General features: G+C 41.4%; 1 protein-coding gene across 6 annotated transcripts in view; it reads right to left on the bottom strand.

Annotated features, from left to right (window-relative positions):
- The window catches only part of UBE2H (ubiquitin conjugating enzyme E2 H), a 111,584-nt gene that overhangs the window by 15,766 nt on the left and 69,194 nt on the right, over window positions 1-26,624 (bottom strand). For 3 of the 6 annotated variants that reach the window (XM_010587407.3, XM_023544617.2, XM_023544623.2), the window contains 2 exons: window positions 14,902-14,941; window positions 13,570-13,622 (listed from right to left, as the gene is read on the bottom strand). The exons of 1 other annotated variant lie outside the window; for it this stretch is intronic. In XM_010587407.3, coding sequence (XP_010585709.2) covers window positions 13,570-13,622; window positions 14,902-14,941 — 93 coding nt within the window. Of the gene's footprint in view, window positions 1-13,569; window positions 13,623-14,901; window positions 14,942-17,573; window positions 17,679-24,751; window positions 25,015-26,624 lie in introns of all 6 variants that reach the window. 2 more of the 6 variants (XM_064289737.1, XM_023544622.2) reach the window with 2 other exon arrangements.

The raw sequence follows: 26,624 nt of genomic DNA, 5'->3' as shown, positions 1-26,624 counted from the left end.
GGATGACTTATTTCATAACTAGGTGTTTCATGTGTTCCAGGAAGAGATTTTACATCCTCCCCCACAACGCTGAGTTCCTCAAGCTCTATCTAGGTACTTGTTCCAAACAAGTGAAAGACCCCTCCATTATTGGTTCTTTCTGTGTCTCCTTTCTCCCTGTAAGAACCTACTCCGGGTCCGTTTCACAGATCTGCTAAGTCCCACCTGTAAAACAGAAGAGAGGAAAGGAAAAGTGTGTGGCCCTGAGTCAGGTGAGGATGGCAGTTTCTGAAGGCCAGCATGCTGCAGCTATGGCCATTTTGAGCAGGAAGCCCTTCCTGAAACAGAGTGGTTACCATGGAGAATCCTCTCCAAAGCAGCCTTCCCTCAAGATAAACATGCTGATAGAACAGACTTGAACTATAAATCAAGAATGAAATAGAGATAATCATCTTTGGAAAAATCCCTCATTATGAACTTTTTCTCTAGAATGGATTGCTAATAACAAGACCATATGTTAGCTCAAAGACCTTTATCTTAAGGATGCTAACCTTCAACTTACTGTAAAGGAGTGGGGTGTGACAGATGGCTTGTGTGTGGCCTTTCTCGCCATAGTCTTCTAAGGACTGTACAAATAGGGTAATTGTGGCCCACCAAAGGGATTGGTCAGTTTTTCAATCCTTTGGGCTTGCTGTGAGCCATCCCAGAGGCCGGAGAGAGAGATCCCACCACAACCAAGAAGAATAGCTAGGAGCAGAGAGCATATCCTTTGGGCCTGGGATCCCTGCACTGAGAAGCTCCTGGAACCAGGAGACAGAGAGACAGGGACAAAAAAAGGCAGAGACAGACACATAGAGAGCAAAGATGAGCTTGAGAAACAGGCACAAAGGAGCGAGAAAGCTGAGTGCTTCTGGCACTTCCTGGCAGAGCTAAAAGAGCTTCGTAACACTTGCCTGAGCAGGGCAGAGGCTGAGGGCCAGAGAGGCCTGCCTGCGAGTATGGCTGGGGAAAGGCTGTCCTGATGAAAGAACTATATCCCAAGCATTCCTGAACCTGAATTGTAACCTGTCACTTCCCTAATAAGCCCCATAATTGTTGAGTATCTAGTGTGAATTCTGCTGGCCATTGCAATGAACTACCGAACCCAGCAGAGTGTCGTGAGAGGGACAGTTGGTGTCAGAACTGGTAGAGATGGCGGAGAGAGGAGGCATGTCTGACCTCCGCCTCATAGGAATCAGACTTGAGCTGTTGGCCTTGATTCTCCTTCCACCTCGTGAAGTTACAGGAGGTCAGACATTGCGCCCACATCTTTTTTACAGGGAGATAGCCAGACACAGGCCATACAACCTGGAGATTACTGTCAGAGGGCTCCATTACTGGCTGCATTCATTTCTTAAGAAGCCCCAAGATTCCTAACTAAGAAATGTGGTTTATGATGAGCAAACAGAGTAAACTGGCAGTTACCAAAATGTGATCCATTAGGGCTGATTCTTCAGGTGTGCCATATCTAATCTGGTAGTATTAATGTTTACAATATTATAATAGTTATATCTCCGTTTAGGCAGATGAATGATTTATATATAATCTTTTAAAAACCACTGAAATCATACTGATTTTTCATCAAGAGTAGCATCATTTAGCTCACTTAGTCTGCAGCAATGGTTCTTGGGTAAGCGTAGGTCCTGGTTGTCTGTCTGTCCAACAGAGTTCCCTGTGGAATTTTTTCAAAACACACATGCTGAGGCCCCAGGGATTCAGACTGAGGACTGGCCAGCATCTGTATGTGTGTGTGATACGTACGTGTGTGTGTGTCCATGCGCAGCCAGGAAACATTACCCATCTGTCCTACGCTCCCCCTCTCCCCAGAGACCAGTTGGGAAGGGGACCATTAGCCCGTGGGTTTTTCGGCTCAAGGTGTTCAGGTTTCCGCAGCTGGGCTGCTGAAGCAGTGCTGGTTTAGTACCTTCTACACTTCAGCACAGATCTGTGGCCATCTTTGTTTTCTACATGCTGCTGTCACCGTCACTTCCTGCAGGTGGAGGTCTACCAACTCCATGAAGGAAAGACTGACTCTCTTCTGAGCAGAGTAAGTAGTGATGCTATCCCCTAGCACACTGGAGACAGCTGGCAGAGCACACTCCATTAGGCTGAACTGCCTCCAGCAAAAGGGAAGCTAGCTCCTTGGAGGTGAGCAACAGATGAAAAACCTGAAAGACCACAAGTCTAATCTCGGACCTGCTACTGACTTGCTCTTTGACCTTGGGCAGGTCTCTTCCTCTCTGTACCTCAATTTCTTCATCTGAAAAAAAGAGAAGTATACTAATGCTGTTCCTACAAGAAGAATTACACATTACAAAAAATGGCTATAAAATACACTTCAAATCGACCAAAGGGTGAGGCTAAAATACTGATACAAATATTAGAGCTAGCCTAAATCTCAGCTTACCTGTATCCCTTAAGGAATACATGTTAATTAAAAAGAGTCACGCCGGAGAAATATGCCTCAATTCCTAAAGTAAAGCCACCCCACTCTAAGTGATTCATGGTAAGATAGCACAGATCTTGAAAGAAAACCTGTGAAGAAGGGGGTGAATCCCGTACCTCACGCGTTATCCTTGGCTTTTAGTGAACTGGTGACCACACATTATTTCTTCTTCCACTACTTCCTTTGAACATTAAAACAAAGTTTTTGTAAAGGTTGCTGCTATCTTCAGGTTAAAACCCCATGGACACCCAAAGCTTCAAGTGGTTGGCCCCACCAGGAGCCACAATTAGCAAGCAGAAAGTCATCTTGGGGACTTTTACTGGCAAAATCTTCTTTTTTTTTTTTACAGATTCAACAGCCAACATGCTCTAAGTCAGGAAGTGCCACCATGACATACACAGTGACAGAGGGCCATCAGAGCCATCCCTCCCCTCCTGCAAAGCCATCTGTCCCACCCCCTTTTCTAGTCTGGCCCCCTGCCCCCAGATGCTCAGTGCCCTGGGTTCCTCTTTTTAAAAACAAACAAAAAACTTGTGCGGAAAGACATCAGTCCCTGGCCCAGCAGTGAACTCTGTGGCAATTCTGTTTGAAGAACTGACTTTATGCATTCTTACTCTGGGAAGCTCATCATCTCATAATTGTAAAGAAATAAGTCTAGGCTGATAATTATCAAGAAGTCAATGGTGGTTAAGGATAGAAGATGGGTCTTCGAGAAAAGACAGCATACCGCCAGATGAAGAAAAGGCTTGAGGCTTTCCAAGCAGGGGAGGGCAGAGTGGGCTTGGGGATTTGAACACATGGGTCATATTTAATTGTCATTTATTAAAGAGCTGTTTGCCAAGAAAAAAAAAAAAAAAAAAGAGTGGCAAGAAGGCCAGACGGCAGTGTTTCGCGATCTCAGGACTGCTGACATACCGGGGAGGGTAAAGTCTTTGTTGTAGAGGGCTGTCCCCTGCATTGTAGGATGCTCAGCAGCACTCCTGGCTTTTATACATTGGATGCCAATAGCAATACCCCAGTGTGACAACCAAAAATGTCTCCCTTTGAGGAACGCTGCTACAGAGACCAGACTGTGGGGAGTAAATGAGTGTTGATTTAATTGGGCATAAAGGACCACTAATACCATCTAGAAGGGTAGTGGTGGTGACTTATTTTCCACGCGGGAGAGCCGGGTTCGATTCTGGGACAACGTGCCTCATGCACAGCCACCACCTGTCTGTCGGTGGAGACTTGCCTGTTGCTATGAAGCTGAACAGGCTGCAGTGGGGCTTCCAGGCTAAGATGGACTGAGAAGAAAGGCCTGGTGATCTACTTCCCCAAAATCAGCCCATGAAAACCCTGTGAAATCACAGCAATGCCATCCACAACCAACTGGAGGGACGGCACAGGGCCACGCCATTGCACCTGAGGTCACCGTGACTCAGAGGCAGACTCAATGGCAACTAACAATTACATCGTTTTAAGTGACCCTTTATATTTCCAGTCTTACGAAACTCAGCACACCTAAAATTATTTTCCTGAAAACCTATTCCCTTCTCCTAATGCCTAGGCTGACTTGTTCTTAGACGCCAAAACTCTGGAAGGAGCTGATTAGGCTTTCTCCCTAGACTCTTTACTTGCTATAATGAAATGTCTCTAGTTCCTCTTTTATTTCTTCTGGCTTTTTACTACATCAAGCCCAATATACCATTCTAGCCCTGGATCAGGGCAACCATTTCCTGGCCAGCCTTCCAGGCTCCAAATTCTTGTCTTTGTAATCAGAGAAAGCGTTCTTTAAAAAATCACTCAAGGCCATTTCCCATCAACAGCAAGTTCCTCTTGCTCTCGTTCAAAATTCTTCGTACTCTGGAAGCATGCTATCCAAACGAGCTTATACTTCACTGTTCCCCTCAACATGCCCCTCAGTGGAGGCCACTAGCTTCCCAAGGTGACAATCACTGGGCTGGCCACTAGTCTCTAAGATAATTTTACCTATCCAGTAATTCAACAGGAGTGCAATGTTGGAGGGGTAGAAAGATGGGCAGAGATCACCAGGAATCCATTCTAGCAGTCTAGAACTAAGATTTGGTCTGTGACTTAAACAGATCTCCTCTTTCCCTGGAGTCACCTGGAATTTCAACCATGTTATCCATATCCCTGAAGACTAGAGAAAATTACAGGTAATCTTTCAAAATCCCATTGGTTGACTTATGCTCACCTTGTAAGTACTGTATTGAATTCATCATGAATTGCTAAGCAAGCACAAATTTATAATGTATTTAAAATATAATCGACCCTAAAATTTCATTTTGTTCATTCATTCAACAAGTTTTTGTTGTTGTGTCTACTATGTACATTTAAAAAAAAAAAAATGATGTAGCCAATTTTTATAGGATTGAAAGAGGGCAAATAAATAAAATTTCCACATTTCCTCTGGTTATTTAATAATTTTGGGTTAACTGTTGGATCTTTTCCTTTCCACTTTTTACCAGCTCCTATGAAGTTGCAGTATTAGTGGATTGGAGTTTTTTACTTCTTTAATTTTGTCCTGTATGTCACCTGTAAGGATTAGAAAACAGTGAAATTCTCCCAAAAAAGGAGTAGTAAAAAACCTATACATCTCATCAACTGAAGGATCAGTGCTACATACGATCAAAGCAGTTGGTAAGCAGAGGGCCCTTAAAGATTGCACACACGCCCTTCAGGAAAACTTCAGTAAAATCAATGAGGTTGAATACCCTCAGACAGGCAGCAGACATGAAACAAGAAATGGCCTTGAGGATAAATAATAACGTTCTCTAAAATCACTGAATGAACCCAACTTCAATGAAGAAGCGCCTATCTCCACAGCTGTTTTCAGGACATATATGTGGCAAGCGGAAACAGACCACCATAATGACTTCCTGTGGTGCCATGGTGTGCAAGTGACTTGCCACACAGCTTGCCACGCCGTATTAATTCACTGAATGCTAACATGCTGCCAACACTACAACATATCCCAGCACCAATCTGCTGAACAGTAAATTCAAAAACATACACAATGACTTGACTGAGAGGGTTTTAAATGTGGATAAAAAAATACAAAATGTCTGAACTCATCTGATCCACATACGTTCTCATGTGAGTCCATGGGGATTTTCCAAAAAGAGACTAAAGGTCTCACTCACCTGCATAAACACACACAAAAGAAAGCAATTGCAGGTGGTAGAAATTGGTAAGAATTTTTGCAATGTACACGATAGATATATTTAATCTCACTTAGTGGTAGCATTCCAAACTGAAAACAGGTATTTCTATCATAGGTAGGAATGGGCAATGTCAAAGATGTGGGGTACTACAACCTGGAGGAACACCAAATACATTCTGCTAACTGCCAGATCACTAGGTCACCATACTTACAGAACATGGAATGCCTGAAAGCATCCCACCCAGTCATTGCCTAATTGCAGCCCGCTCCTCGCAATATAGTTAGACCATAGGGATTTGCAGAAGAAAACGAATGCTACTACACACAGGTTGGAATGAAGAAAAGAGGCTCCTGGTTCATCAAAAACATTGTGCCCTTCATTACAAAGATAATATTTTACACCTAGTTCGTTAAGTAGCACCTGGGGCCTTAAAAGCTTGTGAGCAGCCACCTAAGATACAACAGTTGGTCTCTAAAGAAGCAAAAGAGAATGAAAGAAATCAAAGGCTCCAAGAAGAAACAAGTCCATGGGACTAAGAGCCCAGGCGAACCACAACCGCTACTAACCTAGGCCAGAAGAACTAGATGGTGCCCAGCTAGTACTACCGGCTGTTCTGACCATGGACACAATAAAAGGTCCTGGATAGAACGGGAGAAAAATGTAAACCAAAACTCAAATTCCTAAAAAAGGTCAGATCTACTGGACTGATAAGAGACTAGAAGAACCTGCAAGACCACCACTCTAAAGAGTGAACTTGGAATTGAAGCTATTTCTGCAGGTCACCTTTTAGCCAAATAATAGACTGGCTTATAAAATAAACAATGTCACCTGTGAGTAATGTGCTCCCTTAAACCATTAACTATATGAGACCAAACGGTCAACATTTACGTAAAAGCAACGATGAGAAGGCAAGGAAGGGAATGGAAGCTATAACAATGGAAACAGAACAAACAGAATGGAAATAATTAGAATGCTGACACATTATAAAAACTGTAACCAATGGCATGGAACAATCTGCATAAAAATTGTTGATGGGGAACTTAATTTGTTCAACATAAAGAAAACCAAAATCCTCACAACTAGACCAATAAGCAACACCACTATAAACTGATCCACAATCAACGCCCATGGAAGCAGCAGTCAAGAAATCAAATGACATACTGCATTGGACCAATCTGCTGCAAAAGACCCCTTTAAAATGTCAAAAAAGCAAAGATGTCACCTTGAAGACTAAGGAGGGCCTTACCCAAGCCATAGTATTTTCAATTGTTTCATATGCATGCAAAAGCTGGACAACGAATAAGGAAGACCAAAGAAGAACTGATGCCTCTGAATTATAGTGTTGGCAAAAAAATACTGAATATACCATGGACGCCAGAAGAATGAACAAATCTGTTTTCGAGGAAGCACAGCCAGAATGTTCCTTAGAAACAAGGATGGAGAGACTATGTCTCTCATACTTTGGACATGTTACCGGGAGGGACCAGTCCCTGGAGAAGGACATCACACTTGGTAAAGTAGAGGGTCAGCTAAAAAAAAAAGGAAGACCCTCAATGAGATGAATTGACAGAGTGGCTGCAACAAGGCGCTCAAACATAGTAATGACTATGGAGATGGTGCAGGACCAGGCAAGTGTTTCGTTCTGTTGTACTTAGATAGGGTCTCTATGAGTCAGAATCGACTGGACAGCACCTAACAGCAATTTGCTGTGTAAACTTTCACCTAAAACACAGTAAACTATTGTTTAAAAAAAAAAAAAAATTGTTCTTCTTGCCATGTCAATCTCAAAGTGTTTCCCACCTTACTTAGGTGTTTTTTAAAGGGCATTAATCCCATTTCAAACCTGGTTTGACCCTGCCTATCTTAAGAGATTGCAAGCTTAAAACATAGCAATAGGATTTGTTATTAACTTTCCAGAAATGAGGGCAGTTAATATGTAATTAGCTAGTTGGGTATTCTTGCAGCTCATAGTAAAACTCATTATTACATTTTTAGTTACTAGGCAGTAATTTAGTTTGTCCTTAATGTCAGAAAAGAATAATGAGATTAACTTCATGTGATTACAAGCTAAGTAGCTATGTGTGGAAGAGTTTACCTATACACAGTGATCACAAGCAAAGAAAGGGAAAACAAATCAGGGTTGCTTGTCCATATAATCAAGACTGAGCCCTTAAACTACACCCCGAAGAAAGCAGAACATAAGTGAAAGCTGGCCTTTACGGTCACACCTGGCTGGTTCATGTCCCTCAACCCACAAAGCTGGAACCATTCCACGGTTCTAATGCTGACCACCAGTGAATGCAGTATTGGTGATAAATTTCCAAATTGTTCAACCCATAAAGACATCATTTTGCTATGTCTAGCTAATTAAGCTCTTGAGCCACCTACCACCACCACATCTGAAGATCTCTAAGCCGAAAGACAATGGAGGTGGGTCACAGAGCAAAGTCCTGTGGAAGCCATCAAATCCCAAACTCACCTATTGTTTCTTTATCTACTGCAGATGGTATTTCTCACATAGTACTGGAAAGAAACTGCTCTACCTGACCTCTGCCTAGGGGACTCATGACATCCAGCTGTTCCAGAGGCAGGGTGAGTTCTGTGATTCCAACATGGATGGGTCAATACTGAGTTCTCAAGCCTCTCTGAACTGTAGCTGTTGGCCAATCAATCACCCATGCAGACAGATACATGTATTTCTTGTCTGTGTAACTATGCTAAAATGCCTAGAAACATAGCATACACTCACCAATACAAAGCATTACTTTAAGATAAATTACCTTTAGCCAAAATTTGAATTGTTGGGGAAGGTTCAGAGGATACCTGGCTGAAAAGGAAGATGGGGTAACTATTTCCAACATGGGAGAGCTTTAATTCATTAGACCACAGCATAAACCAACCCAAACACATAGGACTACCGAATAAATTTGTTTTAAAATTTTTCTAAATGTCTGATAAAAAAAAAAAAAATTAGCATCTCTTGTCTAATCTCAAGGCCCTGAAGCATTCCTTTGGTTGTAGTCAACTTTTGTCTGTTTCTGATTCCACAGATGACTCTCTTTTGTTAGCAACCCCATGCAAAACAGAACGAAATACCGCCCAGTCCTGTGCCATCCTCACAATCATTGCTATGTTTGAGCCCCTTGTTGGAGCCACTGACTCGACCCATCTTGTTGAGGGTCTTCCTCTTTTTTGTTGACCCTCTACCAAGCATGATGTCCTTTTCCAGGCACTGGTCCCTTCTAGTAGCATGTCCAAAGTGACACGAAGTAAGCTGCCCAATTTTATAGGAAAACTATGTCTTTCACTTCACTTGCCTACAACTTAGTCCACAGAATATGGAATTTACCAAATCAGTCAAGAAATGAGTAAAACGAAAACTGGACAGAGATAAATTCCATTTGCAGGGTTTGAGTGTACATGGCCGAGAACGGTGGGAGGTAAAATCTGCATTTTAGGCAAGGGATCTGAGCCCAGGAGTCAACTGTGGATAAAATATATTTTGGACTAAAAGAGAAAATTGCAAAATAAAAAAGAAGCTTAAACAGCTACCTGTGGCTTAATGAACTTGTCATCTCTCCCCCCATCAGTCCTTAAAATTAGCCGTTTAGGAAACTGGACTCCAGGCTCCCCCAGTTACGAGCTATGATTCCTCATGCAGACCTGCTGCATTTTAAATTTTCCAAAGCTTTTATCACTGACCTGGAAAAGCAGGAAGGGATGTAAAAAAAAAAAAAAAAAAAAGGATGCTATTGTGCAGGAAGCCAAAATGAATCCACTTTGTGATGGTATCTGCTACTTTCCTCTGAATGTCAGGAGAGGAACAATAGATAACTTCATATACTCAGTAGACAGCATCCTGATGACAAGCATCTTTATAAAATTAACCACATTACCCACTATAATTAGCTCTCTTGCAAGGTTAAATAATATAAAATTTTAAATTACTGAGTGATTAAACTACAATTATACCAATTTTGAGCTTTGGGATGAAAAAAATGCATTTATACTTGGCAAAGGAAAACAGGATAAGAACAGAAGCAATAATGAGTCAAATGGGCTACCAGAAATCAATCATCTTTTGTGGGTGGCAGGGAGAATACAGGACTAAATTTCCTATTAACATGAACATTATTTAATATCAGGCTTCGATAAATGTAATTTTGAAATTTCAACTGGGCACTATTGTTATCCTACAAATATGAATATCCACTGTATGATATCTACCCTGGGGAAAAGTTAATTGCCAAAAATTTTCACAAGCAGCTCCCTGCTCCTTACCATATTATACGGTAGAGATGCTGAAACAAGCTCTGGTTGCCAGGCTATGTATTTTGCCTTACAGTTGAATATTGTGTTAACATGCCAGCGTTCTCCTGTTAGTTAAAAAACCAAAACCAAACCCAGTGCCGTCGAGTCGATTCCGACTCATAGCGACCCTATAGGACAGAGTAAAACTGCCCCATAGAATTTCCAAGGAGCGCCTGGCAGATTCGAACTGCTGACCGTGTGGTTAGCAGCCATAGCACTTAACCCCTACGCCACCAGGGTTTCCTAACAGTTATCTGGTATTAATTGTTTTGGTCCTTTAAACTAAGATTCTTTCAAGAATCACTGCAGGAAATAGAGTGATTCAGAATTCACCAACAATGAACCAACCTTCAATGCCAGAGACATTAGCAGTTTGCCAGTAAAAATTCAGCTGAGGTCCCAAGATTAGATAAGTCTAAAGGAAACCTCAAAATCATCTGAACCAACCTTTCTGCCAGTTCACTCTGACCAATGAGGTTTAATTATCGTTGCTTCTTAAATGCTTTGTAAGGTAATATAAGAATAGACTCTAACGTTTTATACACATGAAGAAATCTTAGTCAAGTTGGCCTTCTGCTTTAAAATTTGTTCTGAACTTCACACACTGCTGGTGGTGGTGGTGTTAGGTGCCATCAAGTTGGTTCAGGCTCACAGAGACCCTATGTACAGCAGAATGAAACACTGCCCGGTCCTGTGCCATTCTCACAATCGTTGCGATATTTGAGCCCATTGTTGCAGCCCCTGTGTCAACCCATTCTGTCAAGAGTCTTCCTCTTTTTCGCTGACCCTCTACTTTACCAAGGATGATGTCCTTATTCAGGGATCGGTCCCTCCTGATAACATGTCCAAAGTACATGAGATGAAGTCTCGCCATCCTTGCTTCTAAGGAGCATTATGGCTGTACTTCTTCTAAGACCAGATTTGTTTGTTCTTCTGGTGAGAATGTGAAATGCTGCCAACACTTTGGAAAAGTCTGGCAGTCCCTCAAATGGTTAAACGCTGAGCTGTCATATTAGCCAGCAATTCTACTCCTTGTGTATACCCCAGAGAAAGGAAAACATGTCCACTCAAAAACCTGTACATAAATATTTATAGCAATGTTATTCAAAATAACCAAAAGGTAGAAACAACCCAGATGTCCATCATTCGATAAACAAAATGTCGTATATCCATACAATGGAATGTTATTCTGCAATAAAAAGAAATAACTACTGATACATGCTACCGCTTAATGAACCCTGAAAACACGTTAAGTGAAAGAAGCCAGTCACAGAAGACCACATACTATACGGTTCCACTTACACGGAATGTCCAGAATAGGAACATGTATATAGAAACTAGAATAGTAATTGCCTAGGGCTGGGGGGGGGGGGTCGGGTCATGGTGGAAAACGGGGTGACAGGTAAAGGGTATGGGGTTTCTTTTTGAGGTGATGAAAATGTTCCCAATTTGACTGTGGTGGTGGTTGTACATTATCTGTGGATATACTAAAAACCATGAATTGGGCACTTTAAATGGGTAAATTGTATGGTACGTGAACTGCAAACTCAATAAAGCTGTTATTTAAAAAAAAAAAATCTGTTCTGCAACCTAAGGTCCTTGAGAATTAGCACACCTCTTTCATAAATCTTTTCTGGTCAACGGTAAAAGAATTAGTGAAACTAAAATCCAATTTACTTCATTGTAATTGGAACCAGCTTGCAGTATTTTGATATGTACATTTCTAAAATGTGAATGTACTTTAAGAAAATACATCATTACATCAGATATTCCAGGCAGCCTGCCATGAGGCACTTTTACCAAAACCATTTAAAAGAAAGCCACTTAATCAACCTCAGAGTATACGTTCTCTCTTGTAGCCTCATTTCCTTTTAAGCCATTGTCTCCCTAAAATGCCCGTGCTAAACGGAATTGGGCAGGATTGATCCATTCATTAATTCAACACTATCTGAATCCTTACTGTATGTACCAGGCATTGCTCTAGGCACTGGAAATTATATACACATATACATGTATGTAAGTGTGTATGTGTATGTATCTACATATGGACAAGAACAAGACAAAGTCTCTGCTCTAAGGGAGCTTACAATCTAACAGGGTAAGATAAAAAAAACACCGATTCTAAAATTTACTTAAACAGGGTACTGTGCTGTTATTTTAGAGTGACTAGGAAGGAGCTTGTCTGAGGAACTGATGTTTGAGGTGAGGCAAGAAGGTATCAGCCACACACAGATCAGGGAGATAATTCCAGGGACAGGAAAGAATTCTTGCTTAGTAGAATCAGGAGAGAAAAAACCCAACATGATTAACCGTGCGCTGCTGGCGACTGACCTTCCTCAGGGACTGTTACTCACCATCCTAGACCACCAGGGATGTCTGTGATTAGAACAAGATGTCTCACCTACCTTAAGCCATTACAAGGTCTGAGGACTCTTCAACAAGAAGCAGCTATACCTGGCAGGCCCCAGCTAAAGTGATTTTCCCTCCTTCCTCTGTACCTTTCTCAGCAACCATTACCTGTACTACTCCTTTCAACCCGTACTGGTAAGAAGCACTATGCTGGCAGTGCTGGGACTTACAGACAGATCAGACATGTACCCTGGGAGCCCTTAAGGCAGGAAAGAACCTAGCAGCACAAAAACTATGAGCATAAACAACTAACTAAGGTAGAAACGGAGCCCTGGTGGAGTAGTGGTTAAGAGTTTGGCTGCCAACCAAAAGGTCACCAGTCTGAATCCACCAGCTGCTCCTTGGAAACCCTATGGGGCAGTCCTACTGTCCTATAGGGTCACTATCAGTCGGAATTAACTCAACGGCAGCAGGTATGGCTATGGTAAGGTAGAAATAAAAGCGGGCCACCAAAGAGAGATATAAAATGCAGGGGTGTCCCAAGAACACTTTTAGCTGAGGTCTCAGGAATCTTCAGGGGGGTGAGGGCAGGAGAGCAGGGAGGCTGAAGACGGGGATAAAGTAGGGGGAAGAACAAGACTTATGTCTTGTATTCCTAATTAACTTTAAATTAGCTGAAATATTTCAGCTCCCCAAGCAAGTTATAAGCTCAAGGAGAGCAGGTCTGATACTCCTTGGTACTCAGCATAGTGTTTTGCAGAGTTGGGTAAATTATTTGTTGGTTTGCTCTAAGAAATAAGATGCCAATTTTAGTACTGAAGGTAAGGCTATATTACCCTTAACTTTGTTTCTGAAGGAGGTTTTGGCCTTTAAACAGATGATTTCCCCAGACTTCTGAATTCATTTATCTGATTTCAGAGGGCCAATTCTAGGAATTTTACCAAAACTAAGAGGCATTACATATAAACACGTATACAATGTGCTTCTAAATATACACACATATAAAATGTTTGCATACATGCTTCTGTGTGTGCCTAAGTCTATCACTGTACCTTAAGTCCAGAATCTTACAAAATGACTTTAAACTTGCACTGTTAAACTGACTGTGCACTTAAAAGAAAATACTTTTTTCACTGACCAAGCTTTCCCGTTCGGGCCCTCAAAATCCCTTCCCATTCCCGACAACAAAATTGTCTTAAACCAGAGAAGAAAAGCCAAGCAACATTTTTTTAGGCAGTGTCTCAGTATCTCCCCAAAATATTCCATGGCCAAACTCACCATAGAGAGCTGTCCAAGTTTGATTAATTACATCTAGACACACAGTTCCTGACCTGAAACAGATGGAAAGAATGGCATTTTTTTAAAAATTAGAAAGTTAGTTGCATTTATCTGGCAACTAGTTTTATTTACCAAGGAAACGTACTGAATCGTAATTCTAATAGATTAAAGGAATCCCAGTTGAGGAGACGCACGATGAGGAATAGAGTGTTTACAAAGGTCTTATGTGTCTTCTTACAGACTAAAAGGGAAAACAGTCACTATACAACAGGGAAACCAGACAACACCTTAACCAGGGGATCAAAGTTAACACTAGCAACAAGGGGGACACAGACCTCATATGCCTCCGAATGCATTCCCCTGAGAGGGCGCAGTCTCACTGTCATGGCTTTCTGGCCATGAGTGCATACCTTGGATCTAGTCATAAGGAAACATAGGACAAACCCAAATTGAGGGGCATTCTATAAAACAATTGGTCTATATTCTTTCAAAATGTCAATTTCATAAATGACAAAGAAAGGCTGATGAACTGTTCTGAACTAAATAAGATTAAAGAAACATGACAACTAAATGCAACGCGTGAGCCTGGGCTGGACACTGTACTGAAAGACAAAAATGCCATGAAGTACATCACCGGAATATGGCTGTAGATTAGATAAAAGGTGGTGTTTCAACATTAAATTGCTGAATCTGACACAACTGCGCTGTAGTTATATAAGAGAATATCCTTGTGGTTAGAAAATATCCACTAACGCACTGAAGGACAAAGGGGCATGATGTATGGATATGACCAATTCACACAGTATTCGGAATACCTCCTGTGTGGGTGTGTGTGTAACAGCAAAATTTAGTGTCATGACAATAAAAAAACCACAGTCCAAATGTACTACAAGTAAAAAATCAGATGCCCTGGTATCACATTTTTAAACAGTAATAAAATATTAGAATGAAAAAAGACATAATTAGTTTCCAGAACTAAAATGAAAGTAGAGTTATTCATCTTTGCCTCTCAAGAACTCTCAAGAAATACTCTAAGGGCTGAAAATAACAAGTGTGTATACTGAATGCAGATCTCTGATTGTGTCTACACAGAGACCTGAGATGTGGAATATTACCAAAATTAGCTGGATGGCAATGGAAAAAACTAAGCAACAGAATTTGAACTAACTGGTTTAGAATATCACATCCCTGGTCTGTATAGTTTAAGTGACTCTTCATATTGTCCTACTCCTAATAAAATTCAAAAAGACTAATTTTGAGGTTTTTTTTTTTTTTTCCAATAATGGCGAGCAGTTGCTGCTAACATTTAAACATTTTTAAATAGTTACTTACGCTTCATCAATGTTGGGATGGAAAATTTTATTCATGAATCCTGTAAAAAGAGATGTTTATTAGCAGCAAAAAGTATCCAGAGAACAGTTAAAGTTCAGCCCCTACAAACAATTTCAGTGTTGGAAAAAAGGTGATAATACCCATAAAAAATTACTTTCAGCCCTAAATCTTTTGATACTGGTAAGACTATAAAAGACTATCTTCCTCCTGACAGCTCTAATTACTTAAAATACATCAGAGTCCTATAAATCAAACGAGTGAACTTAGGGAGCAATTAAGCTTCCTATACAAAAGAATCATAAAAATAAGTTGTTTTCTGGGCTACGAACATACTTGTCAATAGAGACTTTATTATTACTAAATGGCTTTATAACTAGGGTCGTGATAAAGCTGAAGAAAGCTCACTTTGACTTCACCTCCCGAGTTTTATTGTTCAATCTCTAAATGCGGAGGTTCTGCATGCAGACTTCTCCTTTTGTAGCTCATTTACCGGCACCGTTCTGATACACCATGTGCGGAACGTGAATGAAGCTGTCGAAACTCAAAGGAGTACCCCTTCCAAACCACAAAGGATTTCGTAAGAACAGAGACCAAAATATTTCCTTTAACTCTAGTCTACTCATTCCAGGAAACCTAGTTTTGATTAAAATTGGGCCAACCAAGAAATGAGTCAGAGTGAATTTTTAAAAAAATTTCTGTAAGGTAGCTATATCTGTCAGGGATCGAAGTTCTTAAATTTATTCCTAGAAAAGCAAGGAGCGACTTTAACAAATACACTGATGTTTACATTCCAAGGAGAAATTAATTTATTGTCTGAATTAAAATCAGTGATTTGTTCAGTTTACAAATACACAAACGATATTCTAAAGCAGAGATTCACTGTCAAAGCTGTCCTTTTGTCATTCTTGGTACCTCACTTCCTTTTAGGACTTCCTTATTCCATTCCACACTTTCAGTAAATTGAAGTTCTTTCCTAAGATGGTCATCACAATCACTACATCCACCCTCGACCCCTCCCACCCCCCCCCAGCACAAGTTCTCTTTCGTTCATTCAAAACATACATTGTCAACACCTACATATCAGCCATTGTGCTTGCTTGGGGTACAAGTAAGATGGTCCACTATTCTTGAGGTCACTGTGTACGGTGGGACAAGAGAGACAAAGAAATAACTGCAGTGCGTACAGAGTGTTGAGACGGCTAGAGGGAGGGGTCTCGCTGGGAAGGGGAAGAGAGGAAAGAGGTTGTGGCACTGGAGGAAGGTCTCCAGAATGAGCTGGTAAAGAGGCTGTCTCCAAAAATCTAAGAAACTTCCCTCAATGAGACAATGGGGGTAAGAGTATGAAAACCCCAGGTATATTCCAGTCCTTGCCTTCTCTAGTCATGCCAAGTGCCAATCATGCTTCTAATTTTCGCTCTTATATCTTTTGTTTTTTTATTGGAGAGTGGCATCTGGGGTCTTAAACGCTAGCAAATGGCCATCTAAGATGCATCAGTGGGTCTCAACCCACCTGGACCAAAGGAGAATGAAGAACACCAGAGACACAAGGTAATTATGAGCCCAAGAGACAGAAAGGGCCACATAAGCCAGAGACTACATTGGCCAGACACCAGAAGAACTAGATGGTGCCCAGCTACCACCAATGACTGCCCTGACAGGGAACACAACAGAGAATCCCTGAGGGAGCAGGAGAGCAGTGGGATGCAGACCCCAAATTCTCGTAAAAAAGACCAGACTTAATGGTCTGACTGAGCCTGGAAGGACCCCAGAGGTCATGTCCCCCAGACCTTCTGCTAGCCCACGACAGGAAACATTCCCGGGGCCAACTCTTCAGACAGGGATTGGGCTGGACTATGGGATAGAAAATGATACTGGTGAAGAGTAAGCTTGGATAAAGTAGATACATGAGACTACGTTGGCATCTCCTGTCTAGAGGGGAGATGAGAAGGCAGGGGGGTCAGAAGGTGGCTGAATGGACACGAAAATAGAGTCGAGGGAAGGAGTGTGCTCTCATTATGGGGAGAGCAATTAGGAGTATACAGCAAGGTGTATATAAATTTTTGTATGAGAGACTGACTCGATTCGTAAACTTTCACTTAAAGCACAATAAAAATAAAAATAAAAATCTTGCGTTTTTTAAGTAGCTTCATGCTTTATCTACTATTATCGAGAGTCCACGCAATGTTTGATTTATTCTGATGCAAAAAGAAAAGCCCTTTGAACAATTACTAATTTTTCATTAAGGAAATGAAAGACGGTTTGAAGCCTAGATTTAAGAGTATGTGGTTTAAAGAGAGAAAACTAAGCCAATGGAAATGTTCACGTCTTAATGTCAAGAGGAAAAAAGGCAGGATAGAAACTTTCACGTGACCCTAGAAAAATGCTAATACACGTGTGCCTGAAGAGACTCACGTGAAGATATTCATTGCAGCATTGTTCTTAAAAACCAAGGAACAAAATGGATAAACTGTGGTAAATCCATATACTGGTGGTCCTATACAGGGAAAGGTAATGAACTTGATCGACATGTATCAACTTGATGAGTAAAAAAAACCAAGTTGCAGAATGAAGTTTATAGCAGGATACCATTTAAATAAAACAAAGCAATACTACATATTCTCTATGATAACAAGTAGAGAAAATTGTACTGGACCAACATATACCAAACTTACAAAAGTAACTCTTTCAGGGAGGGTACAGGGTGAAGGTCACCGTGGGAACAGGAAATAGGACTGGGAACGGTAGTAAAAGATGACTTTTTCTATAACACCATATTCCTTTTAAAAAGAGACAATATGCTTAAGTGTTATTTGCTTTTTTTGGTTTTTTCTTCTTAATGCACACATAAGAAGCTGGAAGCAAATGTTTACAAATGGTATCAGTGTTTAATTCTTACTGGGGACACTTTCTGCTGTACTTTTCCAATCCCTACACACCCACCCCAAATCCTGCCTTCCCTATACCAAAACTAGGGTCACAGCAAGGAAAAAAGGCTAGAAGAAAGCAGACAAGTATTAACAGTAGTTATTTCTGGTGGTTCCCTCCCCCCCCATTATTTCTATTTCTACTCTTCTGGCTTTTCAAAATTTCTACAATATATAGCTGTAATAGCTGGAAAAAAGTAAACTTTCAAATAAAAAATTATAAACAGTATCAAACATTCTAATGTAGACCTAATTATACATTGATTAACTAAAGCAGAATCCTTTTAAGGGAACCAAAAACAAACAAAAAAAACCTAACACACTGCTGTCAAGTCAATTCCAACTCACAGCGACCGTGAAGGACAGAGTAGAACTGCCCCAAAGGGTTCCCAAGGGTGTACATCTTTATGGAAGTAGGTAGACTGCCACTTCTTTCTCCCGCAGACCGGCTGGTGGGTTTGAACTACCACCTTTCTGGTTTGCAGCTGAGTGCTTTATCCCCTGTGCCACCAGGGTCCCTCCTTTTAAGGGAAAGAGTCCCGAAATTGATTATTTGAAATCTCATCTTTTAAATACTCTTGTGTTATTAATATAAACTCAAAACGGAAAATCAGAAAATGCCCAAGTTATGAAGCACGTGGCCCTCAAGATTAGTTACAGAGAATAACACACCGCTATCCCAACTGCCAAGAAACTTTCCAAAGAGTGGAAAACTGTAACGTTTAGCCACTACATGGTTTCCTTCCAGAGACTGGTTCTACTACGTGAAAAGCATTTCGCTTGAAGCTACAATTAAGATTTAAACTTTGCTGTTGCTGCTTAAAACCCTGCCTCTGCTAGAACTCTCCAAACAAATAGCTGGTAAAGCAACATCTACGGCAGAAGTTCCCGGTGCTGGCTGCAGATGAGAATCGCCAGGAGAGCTCTTTAGAAAACAAACGCCATGTTAGAAGGCAGCAAGTGTTATGGCGGAAAACACAGTGAAGAGGAGGAGCAGGGACGGATGGGGTGGGGGCTGCGTTTTAAATGGACGGCCATGAAGGCCTCACTGAGAAGAGGACATCAGGCTGGAAGGGGGTGGGGGCAAGCCACCCCGGCCCCTGGGTCTGGGAAGGGTGTCTGTGTAGCAGGAACAGCCAGGGGCAAAGTGCACCAGGAGCTGGCCCGATATGTCTGCAGAGCAGCAGAGCAGCTGGTGAAACTGAAGTGGCGTGAACACGGGCCAGGAGCCTAGGAAAGAGATGTCGGCAAGGTGATCTGTATGCGTGGGCCCTTTAGGCATGCTGGCTTTCACTGGGTGAGACAGGAAGCCACTGAGCCTAGAGCTGGAACAGTGATAAACAGACACATCCTTCCACTTTTATTACAGTTTTTTTTTTAAGACTTGAATCTTAAAATAGTGAGGTGTTCCGGGGGAACAGCCCCATCAGGTCACGGCATCTCAGCGCTGGGGAAGGACAATGGGAATGGCAGATCTCAGGCAAAATGAATAGGGCCATCTCTCCTACAGCAGAATCATTGCTGTTAGTAGTTGCAGTCGAGTTGATTCTGATTCATGGCCACCCCATAGGTGCAGAGCAGAACTGCTCGTAGGGTTTTCAAGGCTGTGACTGTTCGGAAGCAGATCACCAGGCCTGTCTTCCAGGACACCTTCTGGGTCAGTGTGAACTGCCAACCTTTCAGTTAATAGTTGAACACTTAACCATCTGCACCAATTTGATGTTGGCTTAAAAGTATAGGTGAAGGAAACAGCTACGGTGAAAAGAGCTTTAAACATTTATCAAAACACTCTCTGAAACATTAAGGTGCTGTTCTCATTGTACAAGGTCTGGAGATTACATTTGGAATCAATACGGTCTCTACATTGTTTTTGATCAAAACTAGATTTGGCTTGCTTAAAGCCAAAGTAGTTTAATAGAGAGGGCCAAAAAGAACTTAAGTAAACATGTCCTTCAGCAATAAATGGGTGGAGCCCAGTCCCCAGTGCCCCTGCTAAGTATAAAACACCATCTGGGATACCGGTAGCTCAGAAGGCTCTAGGATAGAGAACAGAATCAGACTGGAAAGACTCAAGGAATAAACAGGGCCTGGATTCTAGTGCCAATTCTGCTATTAACTGCAGGCCTTGGGCAAGTGACTTCACTTCTCTGGACTATAAAGAAACCTGTATCTAGTTAATTGGACTATGTAATTTCCAGAATCTTGGTTCTTCACATTCTATTTCCAAAGGTCCTATCAGTTCTAAATATCTAGGATTTACTGACAACGGCCAGCACTCTGAGAACTGAGGACTTAAGAAGAAACAGACAATGGTTGAGCCCTTGTTTTTGTTGTTCGTTGCTGCCAAGTTGATTCTGATTCACGGAGACCCCGTTTGTGCAGAGAAGAACTGCACGAGGGTTTTCAGGGCTGTGACCTTTCAGAAGCAGATCACCAGGACTGGCTTCTGAGGTCCTTCTGGGTGGGTGTGAACCACCGACCTTTCAGTTATAGTCCAACGCTTAACTCCTGCACCACCCAGGGACTCCTATATGCACCTTTTCTAGGTACAGACGTGCTCTGGAGAATACAATCCAGAACTACCAACACAAAGACTTGCTAAAATGCCACAAAATCTGCTGACTCCTCCAAAGTGGGCAGAAAGTTATAACCTGGCTTTGAAGAACAAGAACTGCCAGAACAACTTTACTAAATAAAACAAAACAAAAACTTTCTGGACTAAAATGATCCCTTCCTATAACAGACTTTTTTTTTTTTTTTTAAACTTAAGTATCCTGGCTTTTATTAAGAAAATTACTCAACATTCTCAGTGATACACGTTAATGTAGAATTTTGTGAGTGGCCTACTGACATCCTCACAGAATCACTTTTTGTTTTTACTGCTATTCTATGATTTTAACTGAAACACCCCCTTTCGATATTTAGATTACAGGAGATTTTTAAAAAATATCCCCCCTCCAAAAAAAAATTTTTTTTTTAAAACCTTGCTATTTTGAAATAATTTCAGGCTTTTAGAAAAGTTACAATAGTGTATTAGTTTCGTATGTCTGCTGTAACAAATCACCACAGATTTAGTGGCTTAAAACAATGCAAACTTATGATCTTACAGTTCTGGAAGTCAGAAGACCGAAATGGATCTCACTAGGCTAAAATCGAGGTGCCAGCAGCAGACCTGAGTTCCTTCTGGAGGCTCTCAAACAGAATATGTTTCCTTGACTTTTCCAGCTTCTACAGCCAGCAGATACCAAAAAATCAAACCCATTGCCATTGAATCAACTCATTGTGACCCTGCAGGACAGGGCAGAATTGCCCCATAGAGTCTGTAATCTTTATGGAAGCAGACTGCCACATCATCTTCCCGCTGAGCGGCTGATGGTTTTGAACCACTGATCTTTTGTTTAGTAGCCCGGCACTTAACCAATGAACCACAAGGGCTCCTTAACCAGCAGATAAATCCCATCCCCCCACCCCCCCAAAAAAAATCTGTTGCCGATGAGTTGATTGCAACTCATAGTGACACTACAGCTTCTTCAAAATCTCGCTCTGACTCTGCCTTTCCTGCCTCCCTCTTTCTTTTCGAAGGACCCGTGTGATACACTGGGCTAACCCAGATAATCTCTCCACCTCAAGGTCTTTAATTTAATCATATCTGCAAAGCTTCTTTTGCCATGTAAGGTAATGTATTTATAGGTTCCATTTATAAGGATATGACATCTTTGAGAGCCATTATTCTACACAACACAAGAAATAGAAAGAATTCTTTCATATCTTTTATCCATACTTCCCAAATGTTAACATTTTACATTTGCTCTATATTTTTTGTTCTTTACCTCTCTTTACATATACAATGTTTTTCTGAAGCTTTTCAGAGTATATTGTAGACATGATGCCCCATTACCCTAAATATTCAGTGTGTATTTATTTCTTAAACACAGGCACATTCCTATATATAATTACCAAAAAACGATCAAAATCAGAAAATTAACATTGGTACAATACCATTATCTAGTTTACAGATTTTTTATTTTTCAGATTTTGCCAATTGTCACAATAATGTCCTTTACAGCAAAAGAAAATCCCAGATCATATGTTCCACTCATTGTCATATGTCTTTAAAAAAAAAAAAAAAAATCTCTTTAAGGCTCCTTTAATCTGAAACAATTTTTTTTTTTTAATTTTTATTGTGCTTTAAGTGAAAGTTTACAAATCACGTTAGTTTCTCACACAAAAACTTATCTACACCTTGCTACATACTCCCAATTGCTCTCCCCCTAATAAGACAGCCTGCTCGCTCCCTCCCTCCACTCCCTCTGTTCATGTCCATTTCACCAGCTTCTAACCCCCTCTACCCTCTCATCTCCCCTCCAGGCAGGAGATGCCAACATAGTCTCAAGGGTCCACCTGATCCAAGAAGCTCACTCCTCACTGGCATCCCTCTCCATCCCATTGTCCAGTCCAATCCCTGTCTGAAGAGTTGGCTTTGGGAATGGTTCCTATCCCGGGCCAACAGAAGGTCTGGGGGCCATGACCACTGGGGTCCTTCTAGTCCCAGTCAGACCATTAAGTCTGGTCTTTTTATAAATTTGGGGTCTGCATCCCACTGCTCTCCTGCTCCCTCAGGGGTTCTCTGTTGTGTTCCCTGTCAGGGTAGTCATTGGTTGTACTCGGCACCATCTAGTTCTTCAGGTCTCAGGCTGATGTGGTCTCTGGTTTATGTGGCCCTGTCTCTTGGGCTCATAATTACCTTGTGTCCTTGGTATTCTTCATTCACCTTTGGTCCAGATGGGTTAAGACCAATTGATGCATCTTAGATGGCCGCTTGCTAATGTTTAAGACACCAGACACCACTCCCCAAAGTGGGATGCAGAATGTTTTCTTAATAGATTTTACTATGCCAGTTGACTCAGATGTTCCCTGAAACCATGGTCCCCAAACCCCTGCCCCTGCTACTCTGGCCTTCAAAGCATTCAGTTTATTCAGGAAACTTCTTTGCTTTTCCTATACAAGACTTTAAAAAATTGTTTAAATAAATATCCAAAGTAAGTAAACAGAAAGGGACATATATCTCCTTTAAATTTGTTCTTGGACAGGCTGTGGGTAGCACTTCTGTCAAAGCCATTTACATTCTGGATAATGATTCCAACAAAGGAACTTCTGGATGATGGGGGCAGGGTGACTGAGAAAGAACAGGCCAGGAATTCAGAGGAGGATGGTTCTCAGGACCGGGCCTGTTTGCCCTGGCACGTTCTCTTTCCTTTTGGCAACGCTATCACCACACTAATGAATACGTCTGCAACAAGAGAGTTTTCCCAACACTTGTTTCCATTCAACCAGGAACTATTTTGAAGATATTTTAAAAAGAACATATTTTGAAAACAGCTTTTATGGAAACACGGTAAGTGGAAACAGCAAGTCATTTTTAATCTCAGTGATTTAAGATTTTATTCACTACCAGACATTTTCTAATATATTTCAATGGCCTGGCCAGATAGATTCAGGGTTCCTTTGTTTAATCTTTTGGACAATTATTCTCTGGCACGGCTCTAGCATTTGCAGAAAGAAGTGGATGAACAATAGAAACAAATGTTTAGTTAAAAAGCCTCTGTTCGGTGTCCTCTTTGACAGAAGTGATTTATAATTCTGGAGGAATCTAAATCATGCTTGGTTGATGTAAAATCATACATCTTGACTAAAAACACAGATTGAAATGGAAAAACACGCCACGCTTTTGCTTGTCCTGCCCCAGTACTCAACGAATATCTTGACCCACAGGCTAAGGGCAGAGAGAGAAAATAAGAAATAACACTGTGTCAAGTCAAGCTGGAAACGAACTTTTCTTTCAGCCTGTTTCTGCTCCCAGTCCTAGGAGCGGATCTGCAGGAAGTTGTACACATTTTTGTACAAACTTTTGAGTAACTGCTGATGCTGGGGTCATATGCAAATAAGAGACAAAAATTCATCTTATTTTCCACCTTTGTTTTCTTATTTGTGAGGATATTTAGCAATCAAATTTGTGGGTAGATGAAATATAACCTGGGCCAATCACCTACCCAGAAATTCCACCCAGAATAATCTCGAAGAAATAAGAGGTCAGACAAGTGACTCAGGAAATAAGGTAAATCCACCCTTAGGTAAACAGCTAAAACGCAAAACCATTAGCTACGTCCCAGGGACAGCATAAGCCTGGGCTGCAAATGGTTAAGGCAGCTATGGTTGATGCAATTTAATTACAAGCCTATGAGTTCCTGTGAGAAAAAGTGAATACATTAAGTTATCCTGATATTTTGTCTTTAAGACAAATGCTCACATAAAGTAAATTATTCAGAAAAAAGCTGATAATTTTTTTTTAAGTAGGCCAAATTGTTTGGTAACCCCGGTGGCATAGTAGTTAAGTACTACAGCTGCTAACCAAAAGGCTGGCAGTTCGAATCTGCCAGGCACTCCTCGGAAACTCTAAGGGGCAGTTCTGCTCTGTCCTATAGGGTCACTGTGAGTTGGAATCGACTCGAGGGCAGTGGGTATTGGTTTGGTTCGTTTAATTGTTTAAAAGGAGCTCTGGTGGCACAGGGGTTAAAAGCTCTGCTGCTAACCAAAAGGTCAGCAGCTCAAACCCACCAGCTGCACCCTGGAAACCCTATGAGGCAGTTCTACTCTGTCCTATAGGGTCACTATGAGTTGGATTCTACTTGACAGCAATGGGTAATCATTAAGAGATATTTATTAAAGATTGAGTCTTCTCTTGCAGTATCTCAGACTATACATTTTTTACAAGCAGTAACTTAGGATCTTGGAGGGAAACTAGTTGAGCTACCCCAAGCTCTCCTTTCCTACCAGGTGACCAGATTTGGGGTGTTCCAGCTGAAATAACAGGTAGCGGTGCTGCCAGCTTCACTAGCAACAGCCATACTGCCAGCTTTTCATCTTACCTCAGACAGCCAGGCTCAGCCCGTGGCAGCCTGCAACCGGGCAGAAGTCTCTTCAGAGAGCTGAGCCTTTCCTACTCAGGAGAGCTGGACCTGGGCCGGTCTCTTCTTGGGTGAGGAACCAAGGAAGGAGCTCACTGTCAATGCCCTGTGTCATGGGAACTTCTGAACTGATCCTGTGTTTGCTCAGGAGATCTAAACTCAACAAGGGGTCCTCTTTTCTGTTTCTTCCTTTCTCTCTGATAATATGGAGGCTGAGGAATGGGCTGGATGGATAAGAAAAGTTCATTTATAACTAAGAAAAGGTGAAGTGTTATCCTTCAACAGCATAACCTTTCTACCAACCTTGCGGATTACCAACACCTGCAGCCTTAAACCTATTCTCCTGTAGTTTCATTTTTAGAAGACCGTAACCTCTTTCCTGCCCCCATAATTTATCTTCTCAGTCTCCTGATCTAACTGCGCTGTTTGAGTCAGCCAGTATTTATTTTCATGGTCAGAGTACAGAAGTACTGTACAAGAGTACAGTGTAGAAGGATGCTTTTGACTTGGAATCACAAGACCCAAACAAGGTAAAGTCTCTACAACTCTTATTAAACAAAGTAGGAGTTAAAAGACCAGGTTCCAGTCAGGCTGCCTAAGTTTAAATCCTGGCTTCACTGGAGAAGCTGTGTGGCCTTGGGCAAGTTACTAAACTGCTTTGCCTGTCCTCTCACGTGTAAAACCAGGTTACCTGATGATATCTATACAACACTGGATTGCCATGTAAGGCACAAGGAAGCGCTCAATAATGTTATCATTACCTTAATGAACTAGTAATTTCATCTCACGTTCATCTGAAAAATGAAAATATCTGTCCTACATATCCATCTCTCTTAACTCCTTAGGAATTATCAAGAATATCAGAGGATATTTTGGTTATGGGATATTAGGTTTCCTATAACCCCATCACACTGGAAATGGAAAATACAGTTACTTTAATATTTATCATTAAAAAGACCATTCTGACTGCATTTCGTATAGTGGAAAAAACACTGGACTGGAAGCCAGAAGGCAGCCTCTCCAACTGGTCAGCAGTGATATAGCTCTGCCTCTCTGGGTCTCACTTTTCCCATCCTTAAAACGAAGCCAGTGGACTACATGATTTCTAACGCTCCTTCTAGCAGTACAGTTTTCACCAACACCAGGAAAAGGAGCAAATCTTAAACCGTGTGAACATGTTCTTCAAAGGCAACTAAGGCATTACTCTGATTTGTTTTTAAAAGAACTTCAGTTTAACCAAAGAAAAAGGAAGCCAAGAATACATGTTTTCATTATAATACCAAATCCTCAAGGGAAAGAAAAGAATTTAATGCCAAAAACATGTCAGAATTAATAACCACCTCAAAACCTAAAGGTCACCTACTACACTTATAGTAGGAACTAACCTAAACAGCAAGTTAGAAGGAATTTTTATATGCAAATGGAAAGATTATATTAATTATTGCCAAAGGCAGAATTATAAATCTGGTAGAAGCAAGCATATGCAAAGGCAGGGCTACCCTGAGGGGTGGCCTGGAGGAGGGGGAGCCAACGTACTATTTCTACTCTGGCTGATACCAAGACAAAGTTCGATACCAATCAGAATGATTTAGATATTACAGACTGCTAATAGCGGGTCTTCACATTAACAGGACCACCTTGACCACTGACCGGCTGCTTTTCTCACAGAGAACTTAGGGCACCTGGCCTCTAAGGTCTCTCTCCACCCCAAAGCCTGTCCTTTGTAGTGACATTTTAAGTGACCATACACACTACGCTCCCAACACTCTGGCCTCAGTTCCTTAACCTTCTCCTCAATGACCTTTCCTCTATTCCATTTCACTCCACACTGCCC

This window comes from Loxodonta africana, chromosome 8 (assembly GCF_030014295.1).
Source record: "Loxodonta africana isolate mLoxAfr1 chromosome 8, mLoxAfr1.hap2, whole genome shotgun sequence".
Classification (NCBI taxonomy): domain Eukaryota; kingdom Metazoa; phylum Chordata; class Mammalia; order Proboscidea; family Elephantidae; genus Loxodonta; species Loxodonta africana.
Note: the sequence above shows the minus strand (reverse complement) of the source record. Positions and strands in the feature narration are given on the sequence as shown.